The sequence below is a fragment of the Rhipicephalus sanguineus genome, chromosome 3 (assembly GCF_013339695.2).
Source record: "Rhipicephalus sanguineus isolate Rsan-2018 chromosome 3, BIME_Rsan_1.4, whole genome shotgun sequence".
NCBI lineage: Eukaryota > Metazoa > Arthropoda > Arachnida > Ixodida > Ixodidae > Rhipicephalus > Rhipicephalus sanguineus.
In genome coordinates, this window is record NC_051178.1 from 126406014 (window position 1) to 126421067 (window position 15054).

General features: G+C 47.7%; 1 protein-coding gene across 1 annotated transcript; it reads right to left on the reverse strand.

The window, feature by feature from the left end:
- Positions 1 to 1544: 1544 nt before the first annotated feature.
- Positions 1545 to 15054, reverse strand: LOC119387113 (phospholipid scramblase 1-like). The gene is given in 7 exon segments (XM_037654425.2): positions 1545 to 4592; positions 5145 to 5204; positions 5206 to 5307; positions 6156 to 6323; positions 9384 to 9523; positions 12808 to 12885; positions 14849 to 15054. Coding segments are annotated over 7 exon segments (699 nt in total). The 5' UTR covers positions 14940 to 15054; the 3' UTR covers positions 1545 to 4532.

Sequence of the window (15054 nt, forward strand, 5' to 3'; positions counted from 1 at the left end):
ATTGCCTTACAGGCGCGTAGTGGCTACTTCACAGCTGTAATTGCGGTCGGCGCCCTAGGTCAGGCGAATGAGAAGGCAATGCGAAGAGGGCCTGATAACGCTTAGAAGTGAGATTCTTTGGGCGAGTTGGTCGTTAATAATTCAATGGATTGTAAGCCTCTTTTGGACCAGTGCCGGGTGGTAGGACGAAGACACTCCCAGCTAACGCGGGAGGTAATGGGAGCTAAAGAGATTGCCAGATTGGGTACACAATGTGTAAGTGTGGCATTTGTTGCTCTGACTAAAACAAACCAAAAAAAAGAACTCGTGCTCTTGTCTCGCGCATGACACTCAGAGATTGTGTAGGCAATTATTTTTATGTTCTCATTATTTTTTGTCACGTCTCCTTTATAATATATGTTAGTGTGTTGTATCCCTTCAATGAATGTCAGTTGTTTGCGCTTCGTCTGTCGTGTCATCTCTTCCGTCCGCATTTTACTGCGCTGTAACTAATTCGACCTGATAGCGCTATCGCGTTGCGCTCTTAAAGGGACACTAAAGAGAAAAACAATTTTTCTCATATTCGTAAGCTGCTCTTTCCCAAATTCGAAATCACTATGCTCGCTGCGAGAGGACGCTTAGTAAGCGAGAAAACGTGTAAAAAAATGCGGGTGGCGACGCCATCTTGAAATTTTCGCACCAAACGTCATGGCGTCATAGATTTTGACGGCGCCTGCTAGGCCCTGCGTAGTTCCTAATCAGCGAAAATGAGGTATATTATCATCTGAGGGGGGCATAGACTTAATTAATATACCAAGCGTCAGGAAATGTAATTGAGCCAATGTTTCCAAAATATGAAAAATACTCTTTCAAATCCGTGACGTCACGTGCGGCGATTTCGGCGCGAGATTTAAAATGACCTCCATTTTCTCCTCTATTAATAGGCCTATGATAGTGAAATTAACGACATTAGAGTTCTCAGAGTACCATTTATCAATGTAAACCGATTCATTGTTTCACTTTGTGTCCCTTTAAAGGCGAAGCTTAAGCGTCCTCCAAGCTTCTTGTGTCTATTCCCGTGGTCTATTCTTTCGTGCTGTGCGTTTGTCACATATCCGAGTAATTCTACGAGAAAGAACGTTGCTAAGGGGAACACCACGTTACAGGGTCACTCGTGCGTTAAACAGGCCAGGCGTGCGTACTACATAACACGTACATTGCTGAACGCGAAGCCGCCGTCGTTGACGCTGTACGGGTTGAGCCCCGTGCGACCAGCGGCCAGCGCGTCCGACATCTCGTCCAGGTAGAGACGCAGCTTGCAGTAGCCGATCGACATGACGGCGGCGCAGAGCAGCGCGACCGTCACGTTTCGCCAGGTGAGCAGGAGGCTGTCGTGGGCGCTTACGCCGCTGCGCCTCCAGGCGGTGCGGCCCTCTTGCGTCTCGGGTGCCACGAAGAGCACGGCCACGGTCCATAGGGCCAGTGAAGTGAAGAAGGCGCTCGAGTGCCATGACATGGTGCCGCAGCGGCGGTGGACATCATTCCGCGCCTCGCCCTGCGCGTCTCACCATGGCACAACGCAGCCGGCGGATACCACCATCTTTATTTTTCTTTTTCCTCATCGTCACATCGGTTCCGCAGTGCGCGTTGGTTCAACGCTGGTCGAGCGCTGCCAAGGATGGTGGTTTCGCGCAATTTCGATGAAGGGTCTTAGACTGTGCCGACCTTTCGTGGTGTACGTTACACGGTCCAGCCCTTCACAAACAAGCGTTGTCTACTTAGACGTCTCCCAGTTCTGTTCCATTGCGATGCCAAATTTCGTCGATCGAATGAACAGTGAAACGCGCGATGAACATCGTCGTGATTGCGAAACTATATGTAGTGACGACTGACGTCGAAAGTGTTCGGTTCAACGTCACGTGTGCCGCCTCTTGTAGTGCGCTAGTAGCCAGCAACGACACGAAGACTTGGCCAAAACCCGTAGCGGGTATTAGCCATTCATGAAGGTAAACCGATCCAGCAGGGTAGCGTCTAATTTTCGATTTATATATCTAAGGATCTACATCCAGGAAGCTTCCGGCTGGCTCTGTATACCTATTGCGGGGGGAAGGCAAGCATTATCGAAAGGTTCTATTTTGACCGCACTGTGTCGGCACGGCGCAAGGACATCTACGAGGGCTGTTGCGGCCTGCCTGCAAGACATTGCACTATAAATGGAAATAATTGTATGAGACGCTTAATCGTATATGCGCATCTCTCCTTCCTTTCTTTCCTCTCCCGTCTCTTGCGTTGCTCTTGTTTATCCTTTTTTCCCCTTTCCACCTTCCGATTTTCTGGTCATAGCATGCCAGAACAGGGCTTACCTCTTTGCACTCCCCACCGCGTTCCGATGCGCGCGCGCTTCAAGCGAACGAACTATCAGACTATAGCATGTTGTAAAGGACGCGCGTGCGCGGTACACGCTCTCGACGTCAACCGTGACACCGTCAAAAGGAGAAGCGATGCAGTCTGGCCGATGTCAGCGAACGCTTGCATCGAGGCGCCCTATAGTTTGGCAGGCTTTAGTTTGGCACGCGCTGCCGTGGCCTCTAAAATTTTGCACGCGGCTTTACATAAGCCGAGAGCGCCGGTATAGGTCAATGGACACTTAGCTGCGCGACTGGCGCAAGCTTCTGCAAGTCAAGGACGTTCTCAGTTCGCTAAGTACGAATGGCGTCCCACGCAAAGCTCTCGGTAACTGCCTTGGAAGGCCTCCCTTTATTTCGCTTATACCTCTGTGAGTAGTATATAGCGCTGCAATACAGCGATAATTTATGAGGGTGCTCCAACGATGACTTCAAAGGAAGACCGCTTCGGGTGCATTGCGTGTCGTGTGTTTCGTGTACACATCAGCGTGTTTATGACCCCATGTGTATCGCAGTGCGTCACGTACTCATGTTTGTTACACTTCGGCCCCGAGACAATATAAACGAGCAACGACTGTACAGTGTCAAGCTTTCGTCGAGCTTGGAGGCATTTTAATAATACGGACTGAAGGCTGGTGCTATCTTTATAAAGAAAACTCTAAATATTTATTTATTTATTTATTTATTTATTTATTTATTTATTTATTTATTTATTTATTTATTTACAGTACCCTCAGAGTAGATTTACATTTCACAGAAAAGAGGCTGCTAAAGTAAGGTTAAAAAAGAAGTCTATTAAGCGAAAAAAAGTGAATTTTACAAAAAAGGCGCGAAGTTACATACAGCAATGAAGAATTACGTTAGCTCACAAATTACATTACATGATAGTCACTTTTGTAATACACACGTGAAGAATGGGTAGCTGAACACGCACATTATTTTCACATACCGTAGGTGCACAAATGACAAAACTTGCATGATAACGTATGCTATCTGCGTTCATTCTCCCACGTACCTGAGCGGACGAGCTGCGTCACGTTCACGTCACAAACTCTCCTTCCCCAACATTTTTCTCTTGCCTTCCTGTTTTGCTTCGCGGCGCATTACTATAGTGTAGGCGTTGCACATTCCGCATGGAATTGTTAACCGAAGTCACGCGGCCATTGATGTTGCAGGCAGTATACGTATTGAGCAGGGCATTCATACGCGTGATCATGACTCCCGCTCCTTAGGAGGAACGGCGCGTGGATTTTTGTATCAAATTGCGACCGTTTTCTCGTCACGCAGCCGTTTCATACGTCCCAGACGCAGTCGCTATACCGCGTGATATACCCGCTGCTCTTGTTTGCTTGCAACGCCCAAGCCCGCAAATTTAAGATTAAATTCAGGGGATCTGCGTGCCAAAAGTGTATACAATATGTTTATGAGACAGAGCCGTGACGGGGACTACAGATTGATTTTGACTAAAATGGGATTCTTTAACATGTACCTAAAACTAAAAACTAAGTACGCGTGTGGTCTAGCGCTTTGCTCCAGTCGGATGTCGATAGGTGTTGACCGACATCGAACCCGCGTCCTCGAGTTTAGCAGCGCAAGGCCTTTTTAACAGGCAAATATCAGCGTTTACAAGAAAATGCGACAATAGGAGCACATCGCATCGCACTTCGAGCGTGTCGCATCTATGTGTAGTTGGCGATGCGCTAGGCGAATCGCTCACGGGTGTAGTCCTTTTTCGCGATTGGTGGAAAATGCCGGCGTATCGCATCGACGAAAAGAGCATGAGTGAGATGGCTGTTGTTAGCGCTCACCGTTTTCCAGCGAAATTCACTCGCCGAAAACAGGTTTTGACGTGTCTCAGGGGCAGCCGGATGCGCCAGAAGTATGCACGCCTTGGCATAGCCGTGATGCGAAAAAAATAAAAATAAATAAAAGGACGCGATGCGCTGCTATGTAATTCGTGTAAACGCGGCCACTGATTGTATAGGCTGCGGTAAGTGCCGATACTCTTCGTGCGAAATATACTCTGCGGCGACGTCGCATTCGGCTGTCGTATGGCGATCATATTTTGCGCAAGGGCTGCACGAGAAGGAACGAAAAATCCCGTCGTGCGAGTGTACTCTCACTTCAACCCGTTTCATGTGGCTCCTCCTAAAACATTCCAAAGCAATCTTGTTCTTGATTGCCCGTCTTCTCGAAGAACATGAAGTCCTGCGAAGATGAGAAGTAGATTTATATGACACTCGTCACAGGCAACGGGCACACTAAATTACAAGAAAAACAGAAACCCTGTTTAAGGTTTCTAGAAAACGCTAACGCTGGCATTGAATTTTTTCCTTTATATTTTTTAACAGGGAGTGACGCGACTTGTTAAGTGTGTAGAACGAGTTGCAAGCAGAAGGCAAGTTAACCTGTACCAACAATGCCGCATTTCTGGATTTCTTGTTCAAATATCCAAAAGGCAATGTCGATTGCAATTGCTGCGTGAATAGTTATAATAATCGGGTGGCAAGCTGCGTCTCCGAAATTTGGTTTGTTACCGTAGAAATGAGTTCAGGTTGCAGACGCGTACGTAAGAGAAGGTAAACCGACAACACAAGCGGTGTTGTCTTGTTCTTGTGTCCGCGTCTGCACGACTAACTTTTTTCTACAATGAATCCCTACCTATACGACAAGCTCAGACTTCACATATCTGAAGATTGTTCAGTTTTTTTTATAATTGTCTTTGTTATCCTTTTTTTTTAAATCGGGACTGTCACTTACGATAAGAAAAGCTGCACCGATGAGCACCCCTTTTATGCTCGTGTCCATGTCCATTGGAAAAAGAGATGCCAAAATTTTCTGCGTCTGTGAAGGCCTCCTTTAACAGGCCGGACCACTGCTTAGATATCCTACCAACTTGCGTCTGTCCATCCTTTGACAGTACCTGCGTGTAAGAAGGCGATCACAGTCAGTGCTTGTATGTGAAACTTGATATCGCTGCCCGAAGACTGACTATGTTTGGTTGGTTTGATTTGGGGTGTTTAACGTTTCAAAGCGAAGATTCAATGTGTGTTTGCTTGGCATAGCTAATTACTTTCTTGACTAAAGAATAAATATACTGAGAGAGATAAAGATTAATTTCGAGTGATAGGGAAATGCTGAATAACGCATTTCTGATGTTGCTTTCGCTTTCATTATCTTTGTCCAAAATGCTATCTCGAGCCTAATTCTACCGGTATATTCACTTTTCATGCTCCTTAAAGGGGCCAGCCTTCGACAAATGGACAATATCAGCAATATTCTCTAGCAATTGCGTTGTCCCTGTGTTCAGGAGATCGGCTCCTTCTGGTGGCAACAGGTGGTATAAAGTACTTCCAACTCCCCTGTAGTAGCTAGCTGCCTTCTCTTGCCTAGGGTAGCAAACCAGATGTCTAAATACCGGTTAACCTCCCTGTCTTTCCCTCTTGTATCTTTCACTCTCTCTCCTCGCTCTAGCCTACGTGTGCGCATACTCACGAGCTTCACAAAGAGCCTACGTCGAAGCGGGCTTTCCCATTTTCATAGACATTGAGGGGCGAAGCCAACTTTCTGTGATTCACTCCGTCTTGTCGGTTCATCGCATGCACCCGAATTCGTCCATCGTTAGCACATCAAGTGCCTGTTCTCCATTTCACTAATGTGGCACCTTACAGTGGAAGCTGCAAGTGGTGTCAGCGACCTGATAAAGACGACCAGAGACCGCAGTGCGCGTAAGAAGCGCGGGCGGACTGCAACAAGCGTGGGAAAACTGACGTGGAAGACGACGTCGCTGCCGCAACAGCTCCAGCGACAGGCGGGACCCTCGATGCGTAACACCGTCTCGTGCATAGCGTTCTCGATGCGAAACCGCGGGTAGAGGATGCTCCATTCCTGGACCACATAGCCGAGTGTCGTGCCCGGTGGCGCCATCACCTCCAAGGTCTATGTAAAGAAAAAAAAAAGAAAAACGAAGGAAATGGTTCAGGGCCGAACTTAGCGAAACTTCGTTATCCGTGAGAAGCATTATATCTGATAATGACAACACTTTTCTTTGCCAAGCGAGAAGGACTAGCAAGAGGAGACAACCGTTCTGATGTCAATAACAAAAAAATAAAAAAGAAAGAAAGAAACGTAATTGTAGAAAGCAGTCTCCTGGCTAATTCTTACATTTTTAACAACGATTACAATGCATCGCAAAAAATTCACGCGCATTGACCTTTTCTGTGCAAAAGCATAAAGAAACAGTGCCATTTCCGCCGTTAAGTAGGCGCGCTTGGTTCTGCATGGAACGTGCGTCATGCACTACGATCGAGGTGGGCGCGACGTATGTTATAAAGCTCTCAACCAAAAGCGCAATTAGGACGTAGTTAAAGCGGCGAGATTGGCTAAACGGTTGCAGTCATATTTGGCAGCACAACAGAATGAACGAACACACGAACAGAAACAGAGGAAAACAGGTGGAGTGGACTTGGTTGCAACTGAATGTATTACGTTGTTGCATGCACAAGCGCTGTTGACTTTCCTGCGGGCCACGAGCCTGAACGAAACTTTTTAAACTTGTGTGGCTGTATGTGTTATGCGTCACCCAGCACCTGGAGTAGCACGTCAGGCGAACAGCCAGGCAAACGTCTCCAGCTTTTCATTAGAATGTTTATCTCTCTCTATACAACTGTACAGGTGCACAAGCGTGAACACTTCTTAAAGGAATGTGGAAACGCACGTATAAGAATAATCTTTTCACGTTGTACTACGAACGCGAAAGGCGGTTCCAGAAAAGCAACCGACGCTATCACCGCTGCGCCCATGGTGAGCTTTTGTTCTGGTATCTCGAGCTCTTTTTGTGATAATGCTATAGATGGAACGCTGGCGGACTTGTCGCGGTTGTTGCTGTCGCAGCTATAGCGTCAAAAATTTATCTCGATGCTTGGCCTTTGCCCTTGCATAGTACACGTGTAGCATTGAATAATATAAGGGGCCTTGATGCGTGCACTCTCCGCAGGGGTGCGCGCATCGAAGCAACCTGTCGATGAATGGATGGATGGCACGAGCGGCCGCATTCCGATGGAGGCGAAATAGAGGCCCGTATGCTTAGATTTAGCTACACAATAAAGAACCCCAGGTGGTTGAAATTTCCGGTGCTTTCCACTCAGGGGCGGCGCCAGGATTCTTTTACTGGGAGGGGTGGGGGGAAGCACTCACAAGTGAGTTCCTTCAGGGGGGCATGGAGGTGGAGAATTTATGCGTTGTGTTTTAAATATGTCTCCTTTTAGAGGGGGCGGGGGGGGGGCGCAAAACATTGGGGAGGCTGCTGCCCCCCCCACCCCCCCCCCCCCTGCCGCCGCCCCTGCCTCTACTACAGCGTCTCTCATTGCCGTATCGCGGATTTGGGACGTAAAAAGCCAACAAATATTTTATATTCTATAACGGGGCAATCGCCTGTGCGCCACCATAATCGAAAAACAACTTTTTTTATTAATATTAGCTTTTAATTCGGCCTAATGCATTATCTGCCTCAATTAAAACTTTCTTCCTACAGAAATAAATTAAGTTCACAGCCCAACTTTCGCCGCATACGGCAGAGTCGCATTATTTCTTCCGCTATTTATTTTTGTCCTTTCTCCCAAATCATCTCCGCCACCAATCATCCAACCGTGTTTTACCTATTTTATCGTGGACCTGTTTACCTATCGAATACCGCTATGCAGAGGCACCTGGCGGTAATGGTCTGCGAAGCGCTCTCCCCCGTGCTACCGGCGTTTCATGTTGCTACGTGCGCTTCATGCACGCTCAATGTTGTTGAGTTTGATGGGAAGAGCTGTACGGTGTACGCACTGACGTCATCGAGGCTGCTTTTGTTGCACAGTCTACGCAGTAAAAAAAAACTGCGTTTTGTCTCCATCTACTTACCTTTAGAAGCACGGTAGAACCTGCGAACCGTAATAAGGATGGGATGGGGCTCATTCGGCAAACATTATCAAATCATGAATGGTAATCTACCACTATCCCTCAAGAGGAAGGTATATAACAGCTGCATCTTACCGGTACTTACCTACGGAGCAGAAACCTGGGGACTTACAAAGAGGGTTCACCTTAAATTGAGGACGACGCAGCGAGCGACGGAAAGGAAAATGATAGGTGTAACCTTAAGAGACAGGAGAGAGAGCAGGGGGTCAGGGAACAAACGGGGTTGAGGATATCATAGATGAAATCAAGAAGAAGAAGGATGGGTCGGGCACGTAGCACGTCGGCAGGATAACCGGTGGTCATTAAGGGTAACTGACTGGATTCCAAGAGATGGCAAACGCGTGAGGGGGAGACAGAAAATTAGGTGGTAGATGAGATTAAGAAGTTTGTAGATATAACGGGGCAGCAGAAAGCACAGGACCGGGTTGATTGGCGGAACATGGGAAAGGCCTTTGCCCTGCAGTGGGCGTAGACAGGCTGATGATGACGATGATGATGATGATGACCGTAGGAGAGGAGAAAGAGGGGGAAGCGTAGGAGAGGAGAGGGCGATACATATCACGTACTGTCGCAGCGCATTGTCTTTAGGGAGCCTTCATGTGTGCACGCCCCCTCCGTTTTTAAGACTGGTTACACACTACTACGACGGGGACGAACGGGTGCCGCTATAAGGAGCTTCGCCCTTAAAAGAAAAGGCGTGCGTCGACTGAATGTGAAGACTCCCTAAAGGATACCGCTCAAGCACCTTCATACAGAACGAGTGCGTGTTATGAGTCACGTACGGGTTTTCCATAGACCAAGGATCATTCGCACAAGGCGACGCTCACACAGATACAACGTGCGACACAGATAGGATGTGCATGCTTGTTCAACAAAGAATATACGTTGGCGTTCTAACATATACGGACGCGTGAGGGTCGTGGCGTACGCAGGCGGGACTTGAGCGTTGCGATTGTTGTCTCGGAAGCACACGTGTGCAGTTCACTGCTGATGGAACAGATGATGACAATGATGATGTGGAAGGGCTGCGCCACGTACCTGTAAGCAGCATGGGAACCAACAGCTGTCGCATCGTAGTGGTCGTTCAATGTACATCACCTCGCGCTTGAAGTTGTCCAGCACCTTAATGCCGAAGGGCCGCATGGGGCCGCAGCAATTGCGAGTGCAGCAGTCAGTGTCTGCGTGGATCACAAAGCGCGCAATTTGACACAGAAGCCCCAGTCCGTGTTTCTGTCTTTTTTTTTTTTTTTGCTTTTTTAGCCAACGCCTGCTGTAAACTTGTGTAACCGACAGAAAACATCAAAGCCTATGTAAACCTATGAAGATTTGCGTGCTAGAGTCCCTATGTGGCTGTTCATAAAAGAACGAAAGTAATGGTCATACCGACGCACACCGCTCGAAGTTCGAGAGTTTCCGCGTGCATGTCCTTTGCTTTGCGTGCTGTTTTCGGGCGGCACATTAATGAATGAGTGCGAACTCGCGATGCCAAAGTATAAATTGCACAACTGTTTGTACAGAGACGGACTATGGATCTGCTACAGGCCAGTAGCCAGGGGGGTATCTTAGGGGTCTGCCCACCCCCCATCGCACCCGGAATTTTGTGTTTTACCGAAAATGACTAATGAAAATAGGTGTTTTCCTTAAATGGTCAAGGCCTTCAGCAAGTGCGCCCCCCCCCCCACCGCCCCAACTTCCGAAAAACATTCCTGGCTACGGGCCTGATCTGCTATTTTGTGGCTGTGGTTAGTCTAACGCACATATGCAATCGCTGTCCACTACATAAGCTTTGCAACCGGGCGACCGGAATTCGAGGTCGATATTAGGATTCAGACCCATATCTACTCGCCTTCGCACATATGGCAAACGAAGTCGCGACTGTATTCTTTATTACATGCGTCACGCAGTCACTTTGAATCGCGATCGGACCAGGTCCGTATGAAGACGATCGCGATCCGTGCATTGCGACTGAGTTTAGCTAATCCGTAAGTGGTGCAGATATCGAGTGTTGTAATATTTTAGTTCGACATATCACCTTAATCACTTATTTTTTTATCTTGTGCTTTTATCTCCGTTCACACTCTCGCATAGTGTGTATTTTAAGGCTGTTGCAAATCTTGTTTTGTCTCGCATTTCCTTTTTATAGCCAGGCCATCATCATCATCAGCCTGTCTACGCCCACTGCAGGGCAAAGGCCTCTCCCATGTTCCGCCAATCAACCCGGTCCTGTGCTTTCTGCTGCCACGTTATACCTACAAACTTCTTAATCTCATCTACCCACCTAATTTTCTGTCTCCCCCTCACGCGTTTGCCATCTCTTGGAATCCAGTCAGTTACCCTTAATGACCACCGGTTATCCTGTCGACGTGCTACGTGCCCGGCCCATATCCATTTCTTCTTCTTGATTTCAACTATGATGTCCTTAACACCCGTTTGTTCCCTGACCCACTCTGCTCTCTTCCTGTCTCTTAAGGTTACACCTATCATTTTCCTTTCCATCGCTCGCTGCGTCGTCCTCAATTTAAGTTGAACCCTCTTTGTAAGTCTCCAGGTTTCGGCTCCGTAGGTTAGTACCGGTAAGATGCAGCTGTTATATACCTTCCTCTTGAGGGATAGTGGTAGATTACCATTCATGATTTGATAATGTTTGCCGAATGAGCCCCATCCCATCCTTATTGTTCTAGTTATTTCACTCTCATGGTTCGGCTCCGCGGTTACTACCTGTCCTAAGTAGACGTACTCCTTTACAACTTCCAGTGTCTCGCTACCTATCGAAAAGCGCTGTTCTCTGCCAAGATTGTTCCACATTACTTTAGTTTTATGCATATTAATTTTCAGACCTACTCTTCTGCTTTCCGTATCCAGTTCAGTAATCATGAGCTGTAATTCGTCTCCCAGGCCGTAGCCAGGCCAGTGGGGCACTATTCTATACGGGACCCACCCATCTTTGTCCTAGTACCCTAAAGTAAAATAAAGTTTGTATTACTGCATTGTGTATTTGTGTTTGACGTGTTTCTTAATTAAGAGCCCACTTTTGTGTTTTAAAAAGACGATATCTGTGCCTCGCCTTGAGTATATCAGCTTTCTTCGAAATTGTCACACGGATCGACCGCCGAACCAAACAATTCTGAAAATTTGAAACGTACCATTCGATAATCTGCGCCTAGAGGAAAAGCCTGCAATTCTGTCAAGATGCCGTTGTTGAAAGGCGGGCCTTAGCGAAGTGTGTGGCAGTTAACGCTCAGCTTACTACTGGGGTGTTGCACACGAAGCCCGTGTACAACGAATGAGACGTACTTGGCTTCCACCCGCCTCTCCTTTCCTCATAGAGGGCTCGAGGCGACCTTTCATGTATGTTCTGATCTGGTCTAATCTGGTGACTGCACGTGGCGGAATTCAGCGTCGGCACGAAGAGTCACCGACTTGGAGGCGACGAGGCCCACTGCAGAAAATAGCTGGGAAGGCCGCAGACGAGCGGAAGACGATGGTGTCGCAAGGCACTTGGCGGGTACGCCTCGCCTTGGCATTCCTCTCAGTGCGTCGACATTTCATGCAGGCGTGCAGCGGACGTCAAAAGCGCTCCTTCCTCGAACGTGGCATGGCGGCACGGCGGCGCGTTTTGGAAACGCGCGAGCGTATAGCCGGGATGAACGGGTATACCATAAAATGGAGCGAAAACACGTGCTATTTTTTCACCTACGCTTTAGTATGCCGTATTTCGGGCATATAGTTCGTAGTGTGTGTACCTTTTTAGGTAAGAGACGATATTCTACGCTTGCGTTTACCACACAAATGACAGCATACTGAAAATAAAGTAACTAAAGTAGTAAACCACCTTGTACAGAGAGAGGAGAAAGGGAAGGCAGAGAGGTTAACTAGACGCACTTCCGGTTATCTACCCAGCGTTGGGGTAAGGGGGTGGGAAAGAGAAAGAAAAGGAGGTAGGGGACTCTATAGTTGCGCTCTTTATCGAGACTTTCTCTGCATCCACCTTCATAAGCCAAGGGCGTAGCCAGAATTGTTTTTCGGGAGGTGAGAGGGGGGAGGGGGGAGAGGTTTTGAAACCCCCCTCCCCCCCCCCCCTCCCGGCTACGCCAATGACATAAGAGGTCGCAGAGAGCCGTAGACCACGTTCCTTTCAGCGCAGGCGACACTCGTGGCCCAAGGAACTTCGCTGCTGAAAGTGCACGGCCTTGAGTCTGGCCGGTTTGATGCTTTCCTGACGGGCCGGCGCTGGACATGGTCCCACAGGCGTCGCGCTCATTTGTATGCCCGTGCCGCCCATTTTCAGTGCGAGACGAGTAAGCTATTTGTAGATACCAACCCGATCCAAATGCGGCAAGACAATGATTTAGTTTGCGCAAGTGACACGAGAAATTAGACTTCCGATAAGTGTGTTTGATATTCAACGTACAACAATTCGGCACAAAGCCGCTGGTTGTTTCTGCTAGTCGAAGATGCCTACCTTCGACGGCGAAGAAAACGTCTTGGCCCATGCTGTTTTTGATGGCGTACTTGTTCGCCGTCTCAAAGCCGGTGAAGACTGAGAAGAGAAAATTAAGAAACAAAGAATGAGATGTCGCTCATTACGGGAAGGCAGATAACGCAATTAGTGCCTCTTTAATTGTCATTAATATTTAAATGTACCATAAAGTGTGACACTTCTTTTTTTTTTTTTGACCTCGTGTCAGGTCGATTTCTATATATAAACACCGCAATAGTAATTTTCATAACAGAGAAATGTCACGCCCTCTGAACGTCATTCGTAGCCACCTAGCCGTATTTTTTTTTCTTGTTTGCTGCGCCGATTCTGTCGGCTGCGGTGATAACTTGTACGTGCAACACGGAACGTGAGGTCTGGCAGGAAAGCCCTGTCACGGATGTGGGTATAGCGGAAAGGTGCACGGTTCCGCTAGCAACTTCCGGTGGCCGGCTCGACCAAGCTCTTTTGCCCCATATCCGATAAGTTCGCCGAGCTTTCGGATGTTTCCATTAAGCCATAAAGCATTCTGCTCACAGCCTGCTTTCGGTAAACTGCCAACAGTGCGCGCACAGTTATGCATAGATGATGGTGTTGCTTTTTTTCATTCATTGGTGTCGCCATATCGCCGTTTTGCAGAAATGATCTTTTTCATTCAGTTGTGAAAATCGGACGTCAAATGAAAAAAAAAAGTCATGAAGCGTTGAATGCCCCTGTATAACAAAGTCAAATTAGCGTTATAATGAAGACGGACACACAAATACGTAAGGACAGTCTCTCGCCGCCATCAACGGTTTATTGCGAGAACGCCCCACTGAAATATACACACTTTGTCGCGCATGCGCCGTGACACATCATTAACAAGATAAAATCCCACAGGTCGAAGAGCTCCCTGCATGAAATCATATTCCGAAGAATGCGTTTCTATCGAAGCCGCGCTCACACAGATGATCGAAGCCGCGCTCACACAGATGATCGAAGCCGCGCTGACACTCCTTATAGCTGTTTTCATTCTTATAATTAGACTGTATAGTACCGTTCGTTTTGTTGCTACAGATACAAAACGGCACGTTAATTCTAACATCATTGCATGGCGGCACTTAAACGGATCCGTGAAATAATCTTATCTCGACACAAGGCGTGCTCGCTGAGCCAACGCCTCCTGTGAGGAGGCGCTGGCTGTGGCGCGCGAGCGCTTGTTATGAGTGGATACGTCTCACACTAGGTCAGAATGACCGCTTTCTTTAACGGTGGTATCGTTCCCACCCTTCTAGCGCGAAATTGCAGCCTTATCATCGACTCTTTCAGCTGCCTTACAGCACACAAAGAAAAGGTTTCAAGAGCAAGCACATCTGTTGCAATCCAGTCGAAACTTATGTGACTCAAAGTGACAAGAACAATTTCCTGTGACTGACGTAAGGGCGTACGCTGCTCTGAAGCTGACGTTCTTCTATTATTATTATTTTTTTCATTGTGCTTCAGCGTGTGTTACTCTCCGACGTAACGCATTTTGCCTTGCATGCTCTGACATAGAGCCACGGTCGACGTATATAGACTCGCATGTCGTGGAGAACGTAGATACTGCCTTACTGACGGCGCACGCAATTACCAGCCGATCACGGGATGGCCGTGGATCACTTGGTACGAATCCAACGGTATGACTATACCTCCTCTAGCCATACTGGTGTTTTTACTGTGCTCTAGCACTTTGTTGGCGAGTTGACACACCGATAGGCGAGCTCGAATTGTATCATGCATGCACCCTCGAAATGCGTCCGGGAATCGAAGCCTGCACACCAGACACAGCGGCAGAGCGCCTTAGCCTCCGCGCACCGAGTCACTTGTGTAAACATATACAAAAGCTGGGGACGATTGAAAAATAATTTATTTTGTTAATCTTTTTTCATCTCAGTCGCTGTAAGTATACCACAAGAACCGATTAAAGAAGGGGCAGTTTTCGAACTATATGCCCCAGAATCGGACCGAGACTCCACCCACATTGGCTACATCTATATAAATGTCATACCTTCTAGTAGCTGCACTTTCTGTTTAATGATGATCTGGTCGATCATGCCAAGGTACTCTAGACCTGGTGGTATGTGCGACGGGTTCATCATGGTTGCTGCTAGTAAGTGATGTCTGCTTCTCCGTCGAAGTCCTCACAGAAATGTAGAAATCCTTGCTGCTAGTAGTGACGTCCTCTTGCGTAGAAATCCTCTTGCGAATCAGGCG